Source organism: Brachyistius frenatus, unplaced genomic scaffold, assembly GCF_029030835.1.
Source record: "Brachyistius frenatus isolate BFR_SWC_R1_liver_20210118 unplaced genomic scaffold, ASM2903083v1 Contig_255, whole genome shotgun sequence".
Lineage (NCBI taxonomy): Eukaryota > Metazoa > Chordata > Actinopteri > Embiotocidae > Brachyistius > Brachyistius frenatus.
The window spans coordinates 374,480-389,353 of record NW_027210854.1 but is presented as its reverse complement, the minus strand read 5'-3'; the positions used below and the strand labels follow the sequence as shown (position 1 = coordinate 389,353).

Genomic DNA, 14,874 nt, shown 5'->3' with positions numbered 1-14,874 from the left:
ATAATTATACTAGATAACTTTTCCACAGTAACTCTGCTATATTTAGTCCGCGGTGAAAACCGCTAACGTGATTTTATTCGGTGTAGAATAACTTTATTTTCATGAAATGGGAGCTAACGTGCTAATTAGCTTCTATTGAGCTCACAGCAGAGTTCAGAGGAAAATGCTCCGATAACCACAGATTGTTTTATGCGTCTCAATAAAGCTCCGATAAGGAACTATAATATATGTAACTCTGTATTTTACATGTCGGGGTGATGGTGAACATGGACCAGAGGAGATCTAGTCCTCCTGATTAATGAGGCTTGTTGTTTTTGTACTCCGGTGTAACGTTACAATCAGCGACCCTCTCGGTTACATGTACCGGTACCGGTCCGGATAAACGAGCCCGACTACACGTGGAGGAGGCTGCAGAGAGCAGGTGGAGATGGAGGAGGAGGTGGAGGAGGAGGAGGGACATCAGTGGAAGAGAAAGACTGTCGGCTCGACCTGAGCAGGTACAAAGTTTGAATTGATGTGATGTAATGAATTGACATGTGATGTAATGAGTTGATGTGATGTAATGAGTTGATGTGATGTAATGAGTTGATGTGATGTAATGCAGCGTTGTTCATGTTGTTACAGAACTAAATCAACTCCTCCTCTCTTATTATCTCCACTATTGTAATGCAAGTCGTTAGAAGTAGTTGGAGACTCACTGTCTGCTGTCTCTGGTGTCCAGTTTGACTTAAAAAAATGTCCCCTCGGGGATTAATAAAGTATATACCTACCTACCTCCTGTGTTACAGCTCAGGGGGACAAGCTGGATTTGATTACATCTGTATGTTTCACTCATTGGACAAATAAATTCTGATTCTGTTCTGTTTTCATAAAGCAGGCTGCTCCGTCCACCAGAGAGACAGAGGACCAGTGGGACATCATGTATAAAGTCACCGAGAGGTTGGATGTCAGACGAACCGCTTAGTGTGGAAAAGAACTGCAGCCACAGGACTGTCATACTGAACACCTTCCAGCGAGGGGGCGGAGCTTCAGCTCCTTCAGGACACGCCCCCCCCAGTCTCAGAGCAGAGAAGACTAATTTAACATGTGCTTTTTTTATTCAAATTTGGATGGGTAGTTAACAACCTATACTTCTGTGGTTTGATGGACTTAAAACGTATTTTCATTTGTACTTTACAGCATCTTTAAAACCGACTCAGTGTTTCTCCATTGCCTGGAACTCTAGTTGTGTAACAGACTGGAAAAGAGTGAAACACCAGGAATGCATTTCTCTTGCTCGGCACACATTTTTTTATAGACCTCAAGTTCTGGGTATGGATGCAGGTCGCATGGGTGCAGCATGGGTGCAGGTCGGATGCAGGTTGCATAGATGCAGCATGGATGCAGCAAGGATGCAGGTCGCATGGGTGCAGCATGGATGCAGGTCGCATGGGTGCAGCATGGGTGCAGCACGGATGCAGGTCGCATGGGTGCAGCACGGATGCAAATCGCATGGATGCAGGTCGCATGGGTGCAGCATGGGTGCAGCACGGATGCAGGTCGCATGGGTGCAGCACGGATGCAAATCGCATGGATGCAGGTCGCATGGGTGCAGCATGGATGCAGCATTGATGCAAATCGCATGGATGCAGCACGGATGCAAATCGCATGGATGCAGGTCACATGGGTGCAGCATGGATGCAGCATTGATGCAAATCGCATGGATGCGCTGCCGGCCCAGTGCAACATGTGTGGACTCCGTCTGCATTCATTCGTGAACTTTTACTGCGTAACTTCTGCTGCCCTCGTTCACTCTCTCCCAAACACACTTGCACTTCTCTGACCTTTAACACAATCACAGCCAGCAGCAGCTTTGTGCTGCAGTTAAACTTGAGAAAAGCCCTCAGTGTGTTTGTCAGCCTGGTGAACCAGCCCAGACTGGTGGATGTAATGTGGCAGCTGGAATGTTCATACGGCCGTGAGTCAAAGCACTTCGCTCTCCATCCCTCCCACACACTCAGCACGTCCAGCATTTAACACAACTTTCTACCACTGAAAGGTGCTGCTGTGGGGCCAAAACAAGACGTTCCTCCTGACTGAGGTCGTGGAAACGCTGCACACCCACACAGGAAGACGTGTCAGGGAAGGTCAACTACATGTGGAACATTTCTGGAGTCTGGCTGTTTAATAAGAGCCAATCAGGGTTTAGTCCAGGGCTCAGACACAGAGAGATATGCAATACTTAATGTGATAGGTCAGTTTAAAAGAATGCAAGTTTGCAGTTGTGGATGAATTCATTGAAAAAATGCTTCATCCCTCCATTAAAAGACATTATGTGGTGGAGACCTGCAGCCTTCGGTCTGTCAGAGAGTAACGAAAAGAAAGGTTGAAAAAAGAGCAATTATTGCTTCTTCTCCATTTATTATTCCAGAATGACCTTGAGCAGATTTTTTTTTTTTTTTTTACCCCCAGCGAAAAAATTTGAAGTAATTGGGTTCAAGTGAGTTTTCAAAGTAACCGTTTTCTTTAATTAGGATCACATGTGTTCAGTGTTGTAATCAGCCTGTTTAAATGGAGACAAGTGGTTACTGTGCTGTTTGGTATCGTCGTGTGCACATCTGAGGAGATTAGACAGAAAACTATAGAGCAAACTATAGACACAAGCTGCCTCGAATCTCAACACTATCAAGGCCTCCTGGTCCATGTGAGCTGGAGGCTGATTAACTGTCACATCAGTAGGAAGGATTTGCGTCTGCACTGTGTTTCTCGTTCTTACTTGACTTTCTGTCTCTAGCGCACATAAACAGGAAATCAAACACTCACGAATACGTTCTTCACTCACGTTGTAGGCTGCAATAATCAGCTGGATGACGTTCTTGGAGTCCTGGTCCAGGATTTCTACTGTAGTTCCAGGTATAAGTGCTGTGAAGTTCTTTGGACATGAATTAAAGGAGATCATTAATAGTTCAGGTTTTAAGAAGAGGAACGTGATCTTTAAATCATGAAGCTGAAAAGGTAAATCCAGAGTACCTTATAAATAACGTACAGCCGCTTTGTAACCGCAAAGATGAGAAAGATGTTATTTTCTGCCAGTTTCTCCCCAAGAAGAGCCAGAGAAGGATAGTCCTATAGAGAGAAAAGGCATGGTGCATTGTGGGTATTTTTTACCACAGTATATAGATTTCCTAAACGAGAAACGAGATAATACATGTTGATGCTCATCTAAGCCCAGTGTTGTGTTTGCACTGTTGACACCAAAGTAGATGTTGATGTGGGTTTTATCTTTATCACGTGTAAGAATCACAAAGTATTCCAGATGGCGCTTTGAGAACTGATTATTTTCATTATCTCTCTGAAGATTTCCATTTCAAACGGACCGTGAAAAAAAAATAAAACTACTATTTCAGAACCAGTCCAAGAAAACTTAGGTGCAGTTTGTCCCACAAACATGAAAAGAAATAACTGCAATGTGTTTATGGTTCAAGGTGAATATTCATCATTCATTCATTCCCTTTAATTTAGGATTTCAATACTGTAGTTTTTGTACGATAAAAAATAGTCTTCTGAAATTGTGCATTTAGAGAAGAATAAAGCAGAATAAAAGTGAGCGAAATTATTCATCAACACAACATCAATCCATTTTTATAGCATTTGTCTTCTGGCACTTTCATACACTTCAACTTATCATGTGTGAAAGACTTTCAGAAACAAACCTACAGACTTTGTCATGCCATCATATTTCATCCTGAAGAAATGTTGGTAAGAATTAATATCAACGTGCTCTCGGGCTGAATTTACAAGTCAACATAATCCTGTGGTTTCACAGGTGTGTGTGCGTGTGTGTGCGTGTGTGTGTGTGTGTGTGTGTGTATGTGTTGGCCCACAGATGATTTCCACCACAGGCTGTTGCCATAGGAACATATTCTTACTCATTGCCTGGTTAACTAAAAAATTAGAACATGTTTTTTCAGGTTTCAGGTTTTTCTTTGCATGAAAGCATATCAACCACCCTGTAAACCAGGCTGCATCAAAGCTCAGACAAATATCCTAAAGAGGTTAACGTTCCATCATAAATTCAGCCTCCATTCAGCCTGCATTTTGGACAGCTAGAGTACCTGCGCTTTTTTGAATAATGTATTTTTAAATGACAGAGGAGACGTCTTCTCTCCGAGCCAAACAACTCAAAGTGCAGCATGTCTTACCATTTTTGTGGAAGCGCTGTACTCGCTGTTGTCATTGAGGTGACAGCGACCGTCATGGGGTTGCACGAGGCCTCCCAGCCGGCCATCCAGAGCGAGGTGAGGAACGTCATCAGTGGCGAACACCAGCAGGTGGTAAGCCTCTTTCCTCCAGCCGATCTCCTCCTGGCAGCGACGCAAAGTTGTCATTTTTCTTGCTTATGGTTCTGACTCTGCCGGGTGGATCTGACTGATCTGATTGGAAACCTGACGATACTACGTCCCGCCCACCGATAGCTGTAACCTGACTGCACCACAGGCCTGTCAATCAAACAGACACGCCCCCAAAAACAGGTCTTCTTGAATCTTCTTTTCTAATGAATGAGGGATTATTTTCAGATGGACCTCCAGAAAACTAAGAAGAAGGAGTGACTTTAGCTAACAACACCGAGATAACTGATGGACACATTTTATTCACTTTGGATTTGATGAGAGAAGTTGAATGGGAGTCTATGGAGCCGGAGGCTTTTTGGAGCCGACCTCTAGTGGCACTCGCTGGTATTGCAGCTGAAGACACTTCTGCATCGGAACCATTTTACAGACCTGAAGCTACGAACACTTTTATAAACAGTAGATGGTTCATATGAAAAACGTTTTAGAGCCAATAGAAAGAATCCTAATTCAGTAATATTCGAGTGCCTCGGTCCTGAACGCATCACTGAAGAACAGCCTCCAGTGTAATACTGAGATTATACAACAAGTTACCAGCTAAATAAAGCATGTAATCTAAATGTGCATCATATTTACTCTCAAAATATAAACATTTTTGTTAGTGTGAGCTCCATGGCAACAGATGGGGTATGAATAACAACTGGAAAACAATCAGTCACGTCAGTAGACTGCATATAACGCATGTAATGTTTACTACTCCAGGAGCGACCAAAAAGGACCAAAAGAGACACGATTTCAACAAATGGGTCATATTTGTAGTGATGAGCAGGGTGTGATGTCGTGATGATTTGACCAATCAGATCTCTGGGTTAGAACTACTGGTTGAATAATTACAGATAACTAACAGCAGGTTACTAAATGGATTCATAAACTGGGTTTAAAGGCATTTTTATGTCATTTTAATAAAACCTCATTATGGATAACATCCACAAACAGTGAAGAGTCACAACAAGCCAGAGTTTTCTGCAGTGAGTGCTTGTCAGGCCATTATCATCAGGAAACAACAAAGAGGGAGGGGGGGGCAGAGTGACCACGTGACCAAGTGCTGACTTCTGCATGTTACTGAAAAAACACAGCAGTGAGCAGCTTTTGTAATTGTAACGTCCTGCCCAGTGGACGCCCCTCTCACGGGCCTCCGACAGATCAACAGGAAACGTGTTGTGAGGAGGAACTCTGGAGACTATTTCCTGTCAACGAGGATAAACAGCACAAAAGAAGCAAGCATTCATCTTTCAAGTAACTACAGATTTCAAGCCCTGGTCATCACATTTATATTATAAAAAGCTTTAAAAAAAACAACAACAATCACAGCACATACAGAACCTGAAAAGGTCCAAATTCAAGCAGCTGGTCACGTGGACCAACCCAGCCCCCCGGACCGACGTGGCCCAGTGGACCGACCTGGCCCACCAGACCGACCCGGCCCACCAGACCGACCCGGCCCCCCCCCCTTGGACCGACCCGGCCTCACCCGGCCTGACCCAGCCACCACCCAGACCAACCAGGCCCCACCCCACCCTGCAGACAAACCCAGCCCCACCCCACCCCACGGACCAACCTGGCCCCACCCCCCGGACAGACCCGGCCCCACCCCACCCCGCGGACTGACCCGGCCCGGCCCCGCCCAGACCGACCCGGCCCCACCCCACCCCGCGGACTGACCCGGCCCCGCCTCCATCTGCTGAGTGTCTGAAATACTGCAGCGCAAGTAAATTACAAGGCAGGAGCTACTTGCAGGAAGTCATTCTCTTCCTTCAGGGAGAGCAGAGCAGGGATGTGACCGGGCCTGCCAGCGACCGGGCCTCATGTTTAGCCAGCTGCATCACACTCCACTTCCTGTCTGTCCCCCACGGTGCTTTTAATTAACAGGCAAACAGGCCAGACGCTCGTCACGGGACATCTGAGCCCTTTCACAGCAGCTTCCCTCCGTTTGACCTGCTGTCACTGTCTGCTGGGACCAACTGCAAGCTTCATTCAAAAGGCTGTTAAATAACTTGGAGGTGAAAGAATATGAGCTTCTAATACAACAAACAGAATGCAATGATTTGCAAATCATATAAACCCATATTTAAATGAAAATAGACCAGAGACAACATAGCAAATGTTAAAACTGAATTTTTTGTTTTGTTTTGTTTTATGAAAGATATGTGCTTATTTTCTACTTGATACCAGAAACACATCTCAAAAAAGTTGGGGCATTGGGGAACTGAAGAGACCAGTTTCTGGATCATATTTCTATCTGGTTTCTTCTTTGGAGAGTTTTAACCTGCATTTGTGGACGCAACGATGAACTGTGTTCACAGACGATGGTTTTCACAAGTGTTCCTGAGCCCATGCAGTGATTTCCACTCCAGAATAGTGTGTTTTTAATGCAGTGCTGCCTGAGGGCCCGAAGATCACCACCATCCAATATTGGTTTCCAGCCTTGTCCCTTGTGTTCAGAGATTTCTCCAGATTCTCTGAATCTTTTAATGATATTATGAACCGTAGATGATGAAATCCACTAATTCTTTGTAGTTTTACGTTGAGGAACATTATTCTTAGATTGTTGAACTATTTTCCCAAACAGTCTTTCACAGAGTGGTGAACCTCTCCCCATCTTCACTGCTGAGACTCTGCCTCTCTGAAATCATCTTTTTACATTCAATCATGTCACTGATCTGTTGCCATGGTAACCTGATTAGTTGTCAGATGTTCCACCAGCTGTTTTTTTTTTTTTTTTTTATCTTAACACAACTTTTCCAATCTTTTGTTGAACCAGTCAGAACTTTTTTGAGACGTGTTGTTGCCATCAAATTCAAAATAAGCACATATTTTTCATAAAACAATACAAAAAAATTCTGTTTTAACAGGTCTTTGGTCTATTTTCAGTTAAATATGGGTTTATGTGATTTTCAAATCATTGCATTGTTTTTATTAAAAAAATTTCCAACTTTTTTGGAAACGGTTGAGAAAGGAGAATGAAATGAAACAGTCACCTTACAGACGGCGGCCTGCAGGATGGCGTCGAATCCGCCCTCAGGTGCATCTCGGTTGCGAGAGACCATCTGCTTCTGCACCTCCTCGTTAAAACGATCCACTTGATCGGTCAGAGGGAGGATGTGGCGGAAGCCGAAGGTGGGAACACAGTTGGGGAACAGCTTGTATCTGTGCAGGGCGACAGAAAGAGATTCTCGTTCAGCGCCACCTACTGGCAACAGGAAATGACATTTTTCATATTTTCACGTACAGCTGGTTGTTCACATCAACGTCAAATCGGGTCAGAAAAGCGTTGAGACGTTAATGATGATATACTGAGAAGACTGTGTTTTTGTAACTTCCCAAAAAGTGGCACATGCATCAGGCATGGTAACACCCCGACCCACAGTCGGTGCTCCAGCACACATATTACTGCTCGCAATTTTCTTTTTTTTTAATCTCATATAATCGCTGCTCATCCAGCTGGTTTAGTAGGCGTCAAAATGTTGTCACCTGTCCTTTTAAAATTTCCCTGCCATGCTCCAGTTTGAGACACGCAGGCAACCCCCCCCCCCCCACACACACACACACACACACACCCTGGCCATAACCTAGATGGGAAGTGATGCACGATGGCAGGGGATGAGAGTTAGTGCAGTGCAGTCTCACCTCTGGGGAAAACATCATGTGCCTGCCTGTCTGTCTGTCTGCCCCCCCCTCCCCCCCCGACTCTGCTGCCTTTCAGTTCGCCTGCATCATCAGCCCAGTGGATGATGGGAGTCGGGGGGCCATTTTATATGACTGCTGACTCGCTCTGCTTTATCAGATATGAAATATCCCTCATTCTTACAGTTGCAGTGTTTTGAACTATATTCATAATTGAAGGAAACAATATGTGGTATTAAAGTAAATTGTGATTTCTTTCCGAGCTCTTTAGCTCAACATCCCATAATGACAACAACATGTTATCATACCATTTCACAGCACAATTGCACTCCAAACACGTCACTCCTGCGGCTGCTCACCCATTGCAGGGGTTCTCCTGGTACTTCGGTGCTGTGTAGGAGAAGGGGGACATGTTTTTGTCCACAAAGGAACCAAAACCCAGCCTGAAGTTGCTGGTGAGCTTGCCCATCTCCTGGGCCAGCTTGGTGCCCAGGTTACGGATGGTGTCCAGATCGTCTTTCATGGACAGAGAGAGGTCCATCAAGTAGTAAAGATCCACCGGGTAGTCCTCCACCTGCCGCACCTGCAGGCTGAACCAGGTCTGGTCTCCTGCAGGAACACGAGAGAAGAATCTGTTTTCCTGAACAGAAGACTTCTTTGCAGCATTTACAGGAATGTTTTTTTTTTAACTGTGTGTAAGTGTGATTGTTACCTGGTCGCAGGCTGAGAGAGATCTTCTGGGGCATGATCTGGACGACGTCGTACTGGGTCGACCCGGACCCTTTAGAACTCAGCGGCCTGTTCTGCAGAATGGAAAAGCGGCTGGTGGGGTACTCGATGAAGTGGGCCGCACAGGCCCTCTTCAGCAGGTTCTCACTGAAATCACAGCGTGACGTCAGAGTGCGCCCCCTCCCGAAGTCCTGCAGGACGCAGAGCCACAAACCTGCCGTTACCGACTGTGGTTGAAAAACAGTGTCCGATTCACTAAAGGTGTGTGTGTTTGTTTTTGTGTGTGTGTGTGTGTGTGTAAAATCACGTGCAAACTACATACCACCCACAAAAAAACTGTCCAGCAGATCTACTGACAACGTGCAGTGAGGATTGAGTCTTTCAAATGTGCAGATTTACACACGTTGTCCATTCTGCGTGTTTGAATGAACACGTCATATTGGGCGTTTCTACTTGAAGGTGTAAAATACTGAGAGGAGAAATGTAAACAGATAAATGAATCAGCTGTGATGATATTTACTAAACCTGACAGTAGAATCAGGAGAAGTGATTGTTGTGTATTTTAGTACGACTGAAGGTTTTAATCAGATGAACATCAGGAGAGACAGCTGCTCTTATTGTGAAGGAGACGCAGGAAACCAGAGAATACATAGAGAACGAGGTTTTACACCCGTTAAACATTTCTGATGTCAGAGGAAGAACTGATTCAGACATGTCGTCTGTCCATAGATGATATTTTAGAGTTATTGCCTGTCCCAGGTCCTGAAAGTGTCCCTCAGAGGATCCCTTCCACTCACGAAGCAATGAAACCGAGTCAGCTGCTCATCACAGAGATCTGGACCTGCTGCTCAGTGTTTGTTAGAAGATCTCATCCACCGTCCCCCTTTTTTATTTACCCACGTTTTATTATTAAACCATTTTTTTTTCACCTAATATGTCATCTTCTCTGAATTCCATCTATTGATCTTTTGTTTTTCCCACATTGACTTTCTTGCTGATAACCTCCTATATACATATAGAGATAGAGATTTGCACCTGATATCAATGACATAATTACACAGTAAATCACCAGTGAAACAGATGCAAAATAAATGTGCAAACTTTTGGAATAACTTATTTAGTGCCCTATATTTGATCTCAGTAAATCAGGCCCAGAGACGTTTAAATCTGACGTCACATGCGGCTAACGATCATTTGACCAAACCTGAACATCCACTGGTAAACAGCATCGTGCAACAATGTGCAGGTACCGGTGGTACATGAAAGAATGATACCGGAAGCAGTACCTCTTGTGCGCACCAGGCGCAGCTGGGGTGAATCAGAAGGCATTCTTCACAGAATGTGGCGCTGCCACTCATACACATGTTGAGACCTGAGCAGAGGGTGGGAAACATGTTCACACATCCAAAACTCAAAAGGAAAACGGATCACTTCAGACGAGGGACAAAGAAAACACAAAGATATGTGACATATAACAACATTCCTGTTCATAGAGCCAGTATGCAAAACATGACACAGGTTTATATATTATGTGTCTTTGGTGGCGCACAATGACATATTCACAACTGTTGTATTTAACAAGTGCCATACTCGTATAAAATGCGACCTCCCTGTATCTGTGTGTGTGTGTGTGTGTGTGTGTACGCGCGCTCTATTCACAGTCAATACTATACAATTCCTGTTGGTGTTTTTAGGAGGGGCAGCAGTATGTGGGTCGTTGCAGCAGCTCCAGACTGTGCTGCCTCTCCGGCTCATGTTGTTGTACAAACAGTGGATTGCTTTGTCCTACCTCCGGCAGTGCGCACCAACGTCTCCAGAAGCACGCAGCACAGCGCCGCGCGCCACGTCCACGTCGCCGGGCTCCACATGGTGTCGCTCGGCGTGTTTATCACGGCGTTGTGGAAATAGCAGACTTGTATCTCTACTCTGGGTTGACACCGATGTGTTAGTGTCCCATCAGACCTCTGCTTGGGTTTGGCGCTGATCTGAACGTGCTCAGACCGTTTTAGTTCCACTCAGCACGAATTGTCGGCGCATGATGACGGACCGTGTGAGAGGAAGGCCAGTTTTACATCGTCCTGTAAATGTGCCTCTGAAGTTTCGGTGTTTGGACGCCTCTCCTGCCCTCCACGTCTCCACTACTTCACATCCCGATAACAGCGACTCCCAAACGTTCCTGCAGTCTTCATGGCACCCGTCGGTTCGATAAATTCTAAATATGTGCAAAGACGAGCTGGAAGACGAAACAAAAAACACCCGAAACAATGACAACTGCGCAAAACTGATTTTCCTTCCCAAGTTTGAGTGTTGCTTTCTGGATCTGTCCGGTGGGCGACCCGACTGGAAGCTCCGCCCATTCTCAACCAGGGATTACATTAACCCGTTCGGTGCCTCGTTGAACAGTTGGCACCAGATCCTGACAGGCGCGTCATAAATTGGCGCGGACACCCCGTGGTGGTTGGTAAACACGGGCTCAGTCAGTGTCCGGGCCTGTTTCACTAAAGCATAATTCAGATATCCAGGATAACAGAGTAAAGCAGGCTTGACCCAGTCAGGTCATCCTGGCTGCTTCTGCTTCACAACAAGCCTGCTGATCAGAGGGATGTTCTGAAGCAGCTTCAGCTGTCTTCATCTGAGCTGCTCAACTAACAGCTTTCTCTGAACTCAGGCTTTCTGCTTCAGCCTCTGTTTGTAGCATCTGACCAATCACAAACATGGACAGATGTTCTGACAGCAGGGAGACACATTATACAAACGAGGAGCCTATCCCCGCTTAAAGTTGCTATTTTTGTCTCGTTTCCTGTCTCCAGCAGGGGGCGCTACGACTATGACGGAATATTACTATTGGGTGTCTTCAAGGCAGGACTGCTGTCAAAGATGTAATGTTTGAGGAAGATCGGAATATGTACATAAAAGTTACAGTCAGTTGCAGGTTCACGGCGAGACGCTCAAAATGGCCGCCACGACACGGTCACACCGATGGACGAAAACTAATTCAGGATGCCGAGACACTTTTTGGTACATCTCAGTGTGATACACAAGTCCAACAAATTTGGTGCATGTAGGTGAAACTAAGTGCCGGAGCTGCAGTTTAGGAGGCGCTGGCGAGCCGTGTGGCCACGCCCACTCGCAAAACACATCAGATGTATCGTCCCACCACGCCGGATGTATGTGACACGTTTCGTGAGGTTTCAAGCATCCTTTGACCTTTAAAAAATTTCCCCTCGGGGATTAATAAAGTATATACCTACCTACCTACCTACCTAAACATCAACTTCCTGTGTCACGGCGAGACATCAAACTTTGCCGCATCGTCACGGCGACGCCCATTGACAAAGTCGAACGAATGTCTCAATATAAAATCAACTACATGTTTAGGTTATTGTGACCAGACTTTAGGTTCATGGGATCAACCAGCTCGACGTAGAATATGAAAGTATGAAAAGTGTCATTTCCAGTGGCCAACAGGGGGCGCTATCACTATGAGCGAATATTACTCCACAGGAGTCTTCAGGGCGGGGCTGTTATCATACCTGTGATGTTTGGAGAAGGTCGGTCCATGTACATAAGATTTAAAGCAACGCGTAGTTTCATGGCGAGACGCTCAAAATGGTTTTTCTGTCCAATAAAAACTGGTCTAAAAAAAAGGGTAATGAATCGCACACTGGGAAGTACAGATGTGTTGTTGTTTTTTAAACTGTGTAAACCTGTAGTCCTAATAGTGATCACACTAAGCTGAAACATTTGGTAAGTGACCACCAGCAAGTTTGTTGGTTCAGATTGCCAGGGACATGAGCCACCAGTGGAGCCCCTGTGGGGACATGAGCCACCAGTGGAGCCCCTGTGGGGACATGAGCTACCAGTGGAGCCCCTGTGGGGACATGAGCTACCAGTGGAGCCCCTGTGGGGACAGCATTGTGGGGATCGGGGATGGGGGAAGGAGGTGGAGGGTTATGGAGATCAGCTCATGGGTCTGGGAGAATGCGAGACGGTCTGCAGCAGCTCAGCGTTTGAACAGTGAGACTCCTGTTGGGAAGACCTCACCATGTAATGGATTATTTAGTATTTATTGTATCTTATTTTTAAATCAAGTTAAAATTGTAGATTGTGTTTCATCTTTCTTCAAACAGCTTGTTTAAATTTGCCCATAGTATGCCTCTCATTATGCGTGAATGGATTGTGCAATAATTGGTAAAGTCATTTAATAGTAATGGTGCAAGAATTTGCGTTTAGTGACCAGAGGGTAGCAAATCACTGAGTCTGAGACCAAAGTGGAAAAAGTAACAGCTGCTTCAGATGTACTGGTAGCAACTAGCTGATTATAAAGCAGTTATACATGAATATTCAAATCCCACAAAACACCAGAAAGGACTGAATGAAACAGAGCAGGTCGCTGCTTTCAAGAAGTTCACCAGGAAATGAAGGGGTTGTTTTGGTCCTCTGCATCATGTTGGCTGAGGTTCAGTGATGTGACTGACATCCCGAGCTGATCTCCAAGATTTGGTATCAGTGTCATCAAAGCATTTATTTAAATGATTGGTGTTGGCTATACTAAACTATAGTCTGCTCCTTTGTTTTACGTCAACTGTCATAAACAGAGAGCACAATTTGTGGCAGCATGCAGAAGTGTCCTCTGCATCGTGACATGTTCAGCTAACGTGTGCAATGAAGGAAAGTGATGTCTTAATGTCTCTCATGCTTGTGGTGACTTAATGTGGATTACTTACAGTTTACGGTTGCAAAATGTCATAATACAAAACGACATACAGTATATCCATTACTGTCCATTTAAAGTATAAGTACAACTGTGCAGAAGTGAACATTTTAAAAGTAATAACTGTTGAAATGTTTTCTGTTTCAGGTGTAAATCTCTGTGGGAAGGGTTTCAAGGTAAGATAAGAAAACTAGAGACAGAAGACTTGTGGGGAGTCCAGTGAAGCTCAACTGGAAAAAGCTGGAAAATTGAATATCAGTGTGGTTGCTAGCTCAATATGTTCCAGTTGTGCTTTGACTGCTGTCATTAACTTGGTGACTTACAAAGATTTGTGTGCTCTGTGGTTGAAGGCTGACTGTCTGACACGATACCCTAAATGTTTGCTAAACAGTGATTGCATGGACATTGTTTGATTCTGGGCCATTGCAGTATATATGCGGAGACTTGGTTCTTTGCAGACGAAACAGTCATTTGATCATGGAGGCCTATTATCTTACGAATTGATATGTTCACATACAGTCAATCTGCTGTTTTGTAGGCCTATTTGTTTCAGAGACTTGGTATTGTTTAAGAACCAACACGACAGACGTACGAACAGGGCGCTGACGGCTACAGATGCGAGTTCAGTTTGACTGCATGAATCCCTTACCTCTCTAAAACTCCACCTCTGTCATTGGTTAATTTAAAAATGTCTAACACATGACCAGGGGAGGGGAGGGCCGATGTGGGGGTTACGTCATCAGGGGGTCACGTGACTGGGGGGGGGGCATGTCACCCATTCCCTGTAATTAAATTACTTTATTACAGGTCGTATACAATGGTTCAAAGGGTAATTAAATTACTTTATTACAGGTTGTATACAATGGTTCAAAGATCACCTGCTGTGATCTATGGGTACCTGACTGGAGGAAGTTGTAAAAAGGGGCGGGGCTTAGGGGTCACAAACAATGGATGAAAGAACACCTGCTGTGATCAAAGGGGTTGTCTGGTTGGAGGAAGTCATAAAAAGAGACGGGACAAAGGACACCTGCTGTGATCAATGGGGCTACCTGATTGGACGAAATCCGAAAAGGGGCAGGGCTTAGGATCATAAATCAATCAATCAAGTCATCAATCATCAATCTGACAGGAGGTAGGGCATACCTCTCTCTTTCGGGAGCCATTGAGCTCTCTCACTGCAGCCTCAGCAGATTGGGAGCCAGTTACCATCACCATGGCAACTCTAGAAAGGACCCCAGATAGGCGGGCAGTTATCACACTGACATCAATGTGTTGATTTGGAAAGCTAACTGTCATTCTGACATTAAAACTGCTGCTGTTACAGGAAACAATGACTTTCTGGACACAACAGGTAACAAAACATAGTCAAAGGACATTTGTGGCTGCTTGATGAAACGTGATTATTCAACCAGTAGTTCC

General features: G+C 45.0%; 2 protein-coding genes across 2 annotated transcripts in view; both read right to left on the bottom strand.

Moving 5' to 3' along the window:
* The window catches only part of itgb5 (integrin, beta 5), a 58,556-nt gene extending 47,467 nt beyond the window's left edge, over nt 1–11,089 (bottom strand). The window contains exons 1-8 of the mRNA XM_069721016.1: nt 10,531–11,089; nt 10,028–10,113; nt 8,725–8,932; nt 8,372–8,621; nt 7,367–7,535; nt 4,182–4,343; nt 3,010–3,105; nt 2,822–2,911 (exon numbers count right to left, since the gene is read on the bottom strand). Coding sequence (XP_069577117.1) covers nt 2,822–2,911; nt 3,010–3,105; nt 4,182–4,343; nt 7,367–7,535; nt 8,372–8,621; nt 8,725–8,932; nt 10,028–10,113; nt 10,531–10,609 — 1,140 coding nt within the window. The 5' untranslated portion in view covers nt 10,610–11,089. The remainder of the gene's footprint in view (nt 1–2,821; nt 2,912–3,009; nt 3,106–4,181; nt 4,344–7,366; nt 7,536–8,371; nt 8,622–8,724; nt 8,933–10,027; nt 10,114–10,530) is intronic.
* Nucleotides 6,548–14,874, bottom strand: part of LOC138634242 (diacylglycerol kinase beta) — a 178,951-nt gene continuing 170,624 nt past the window's right edge. The window contains exon 28 of the transcript XR_011311961.1: nt 6,548–6,897. The gene's annotated coding sequence lies outside the window, so the exon portion shown is untranslated. The remainder of the gene's footprint in view (nt 6,898–14,874) is intronic.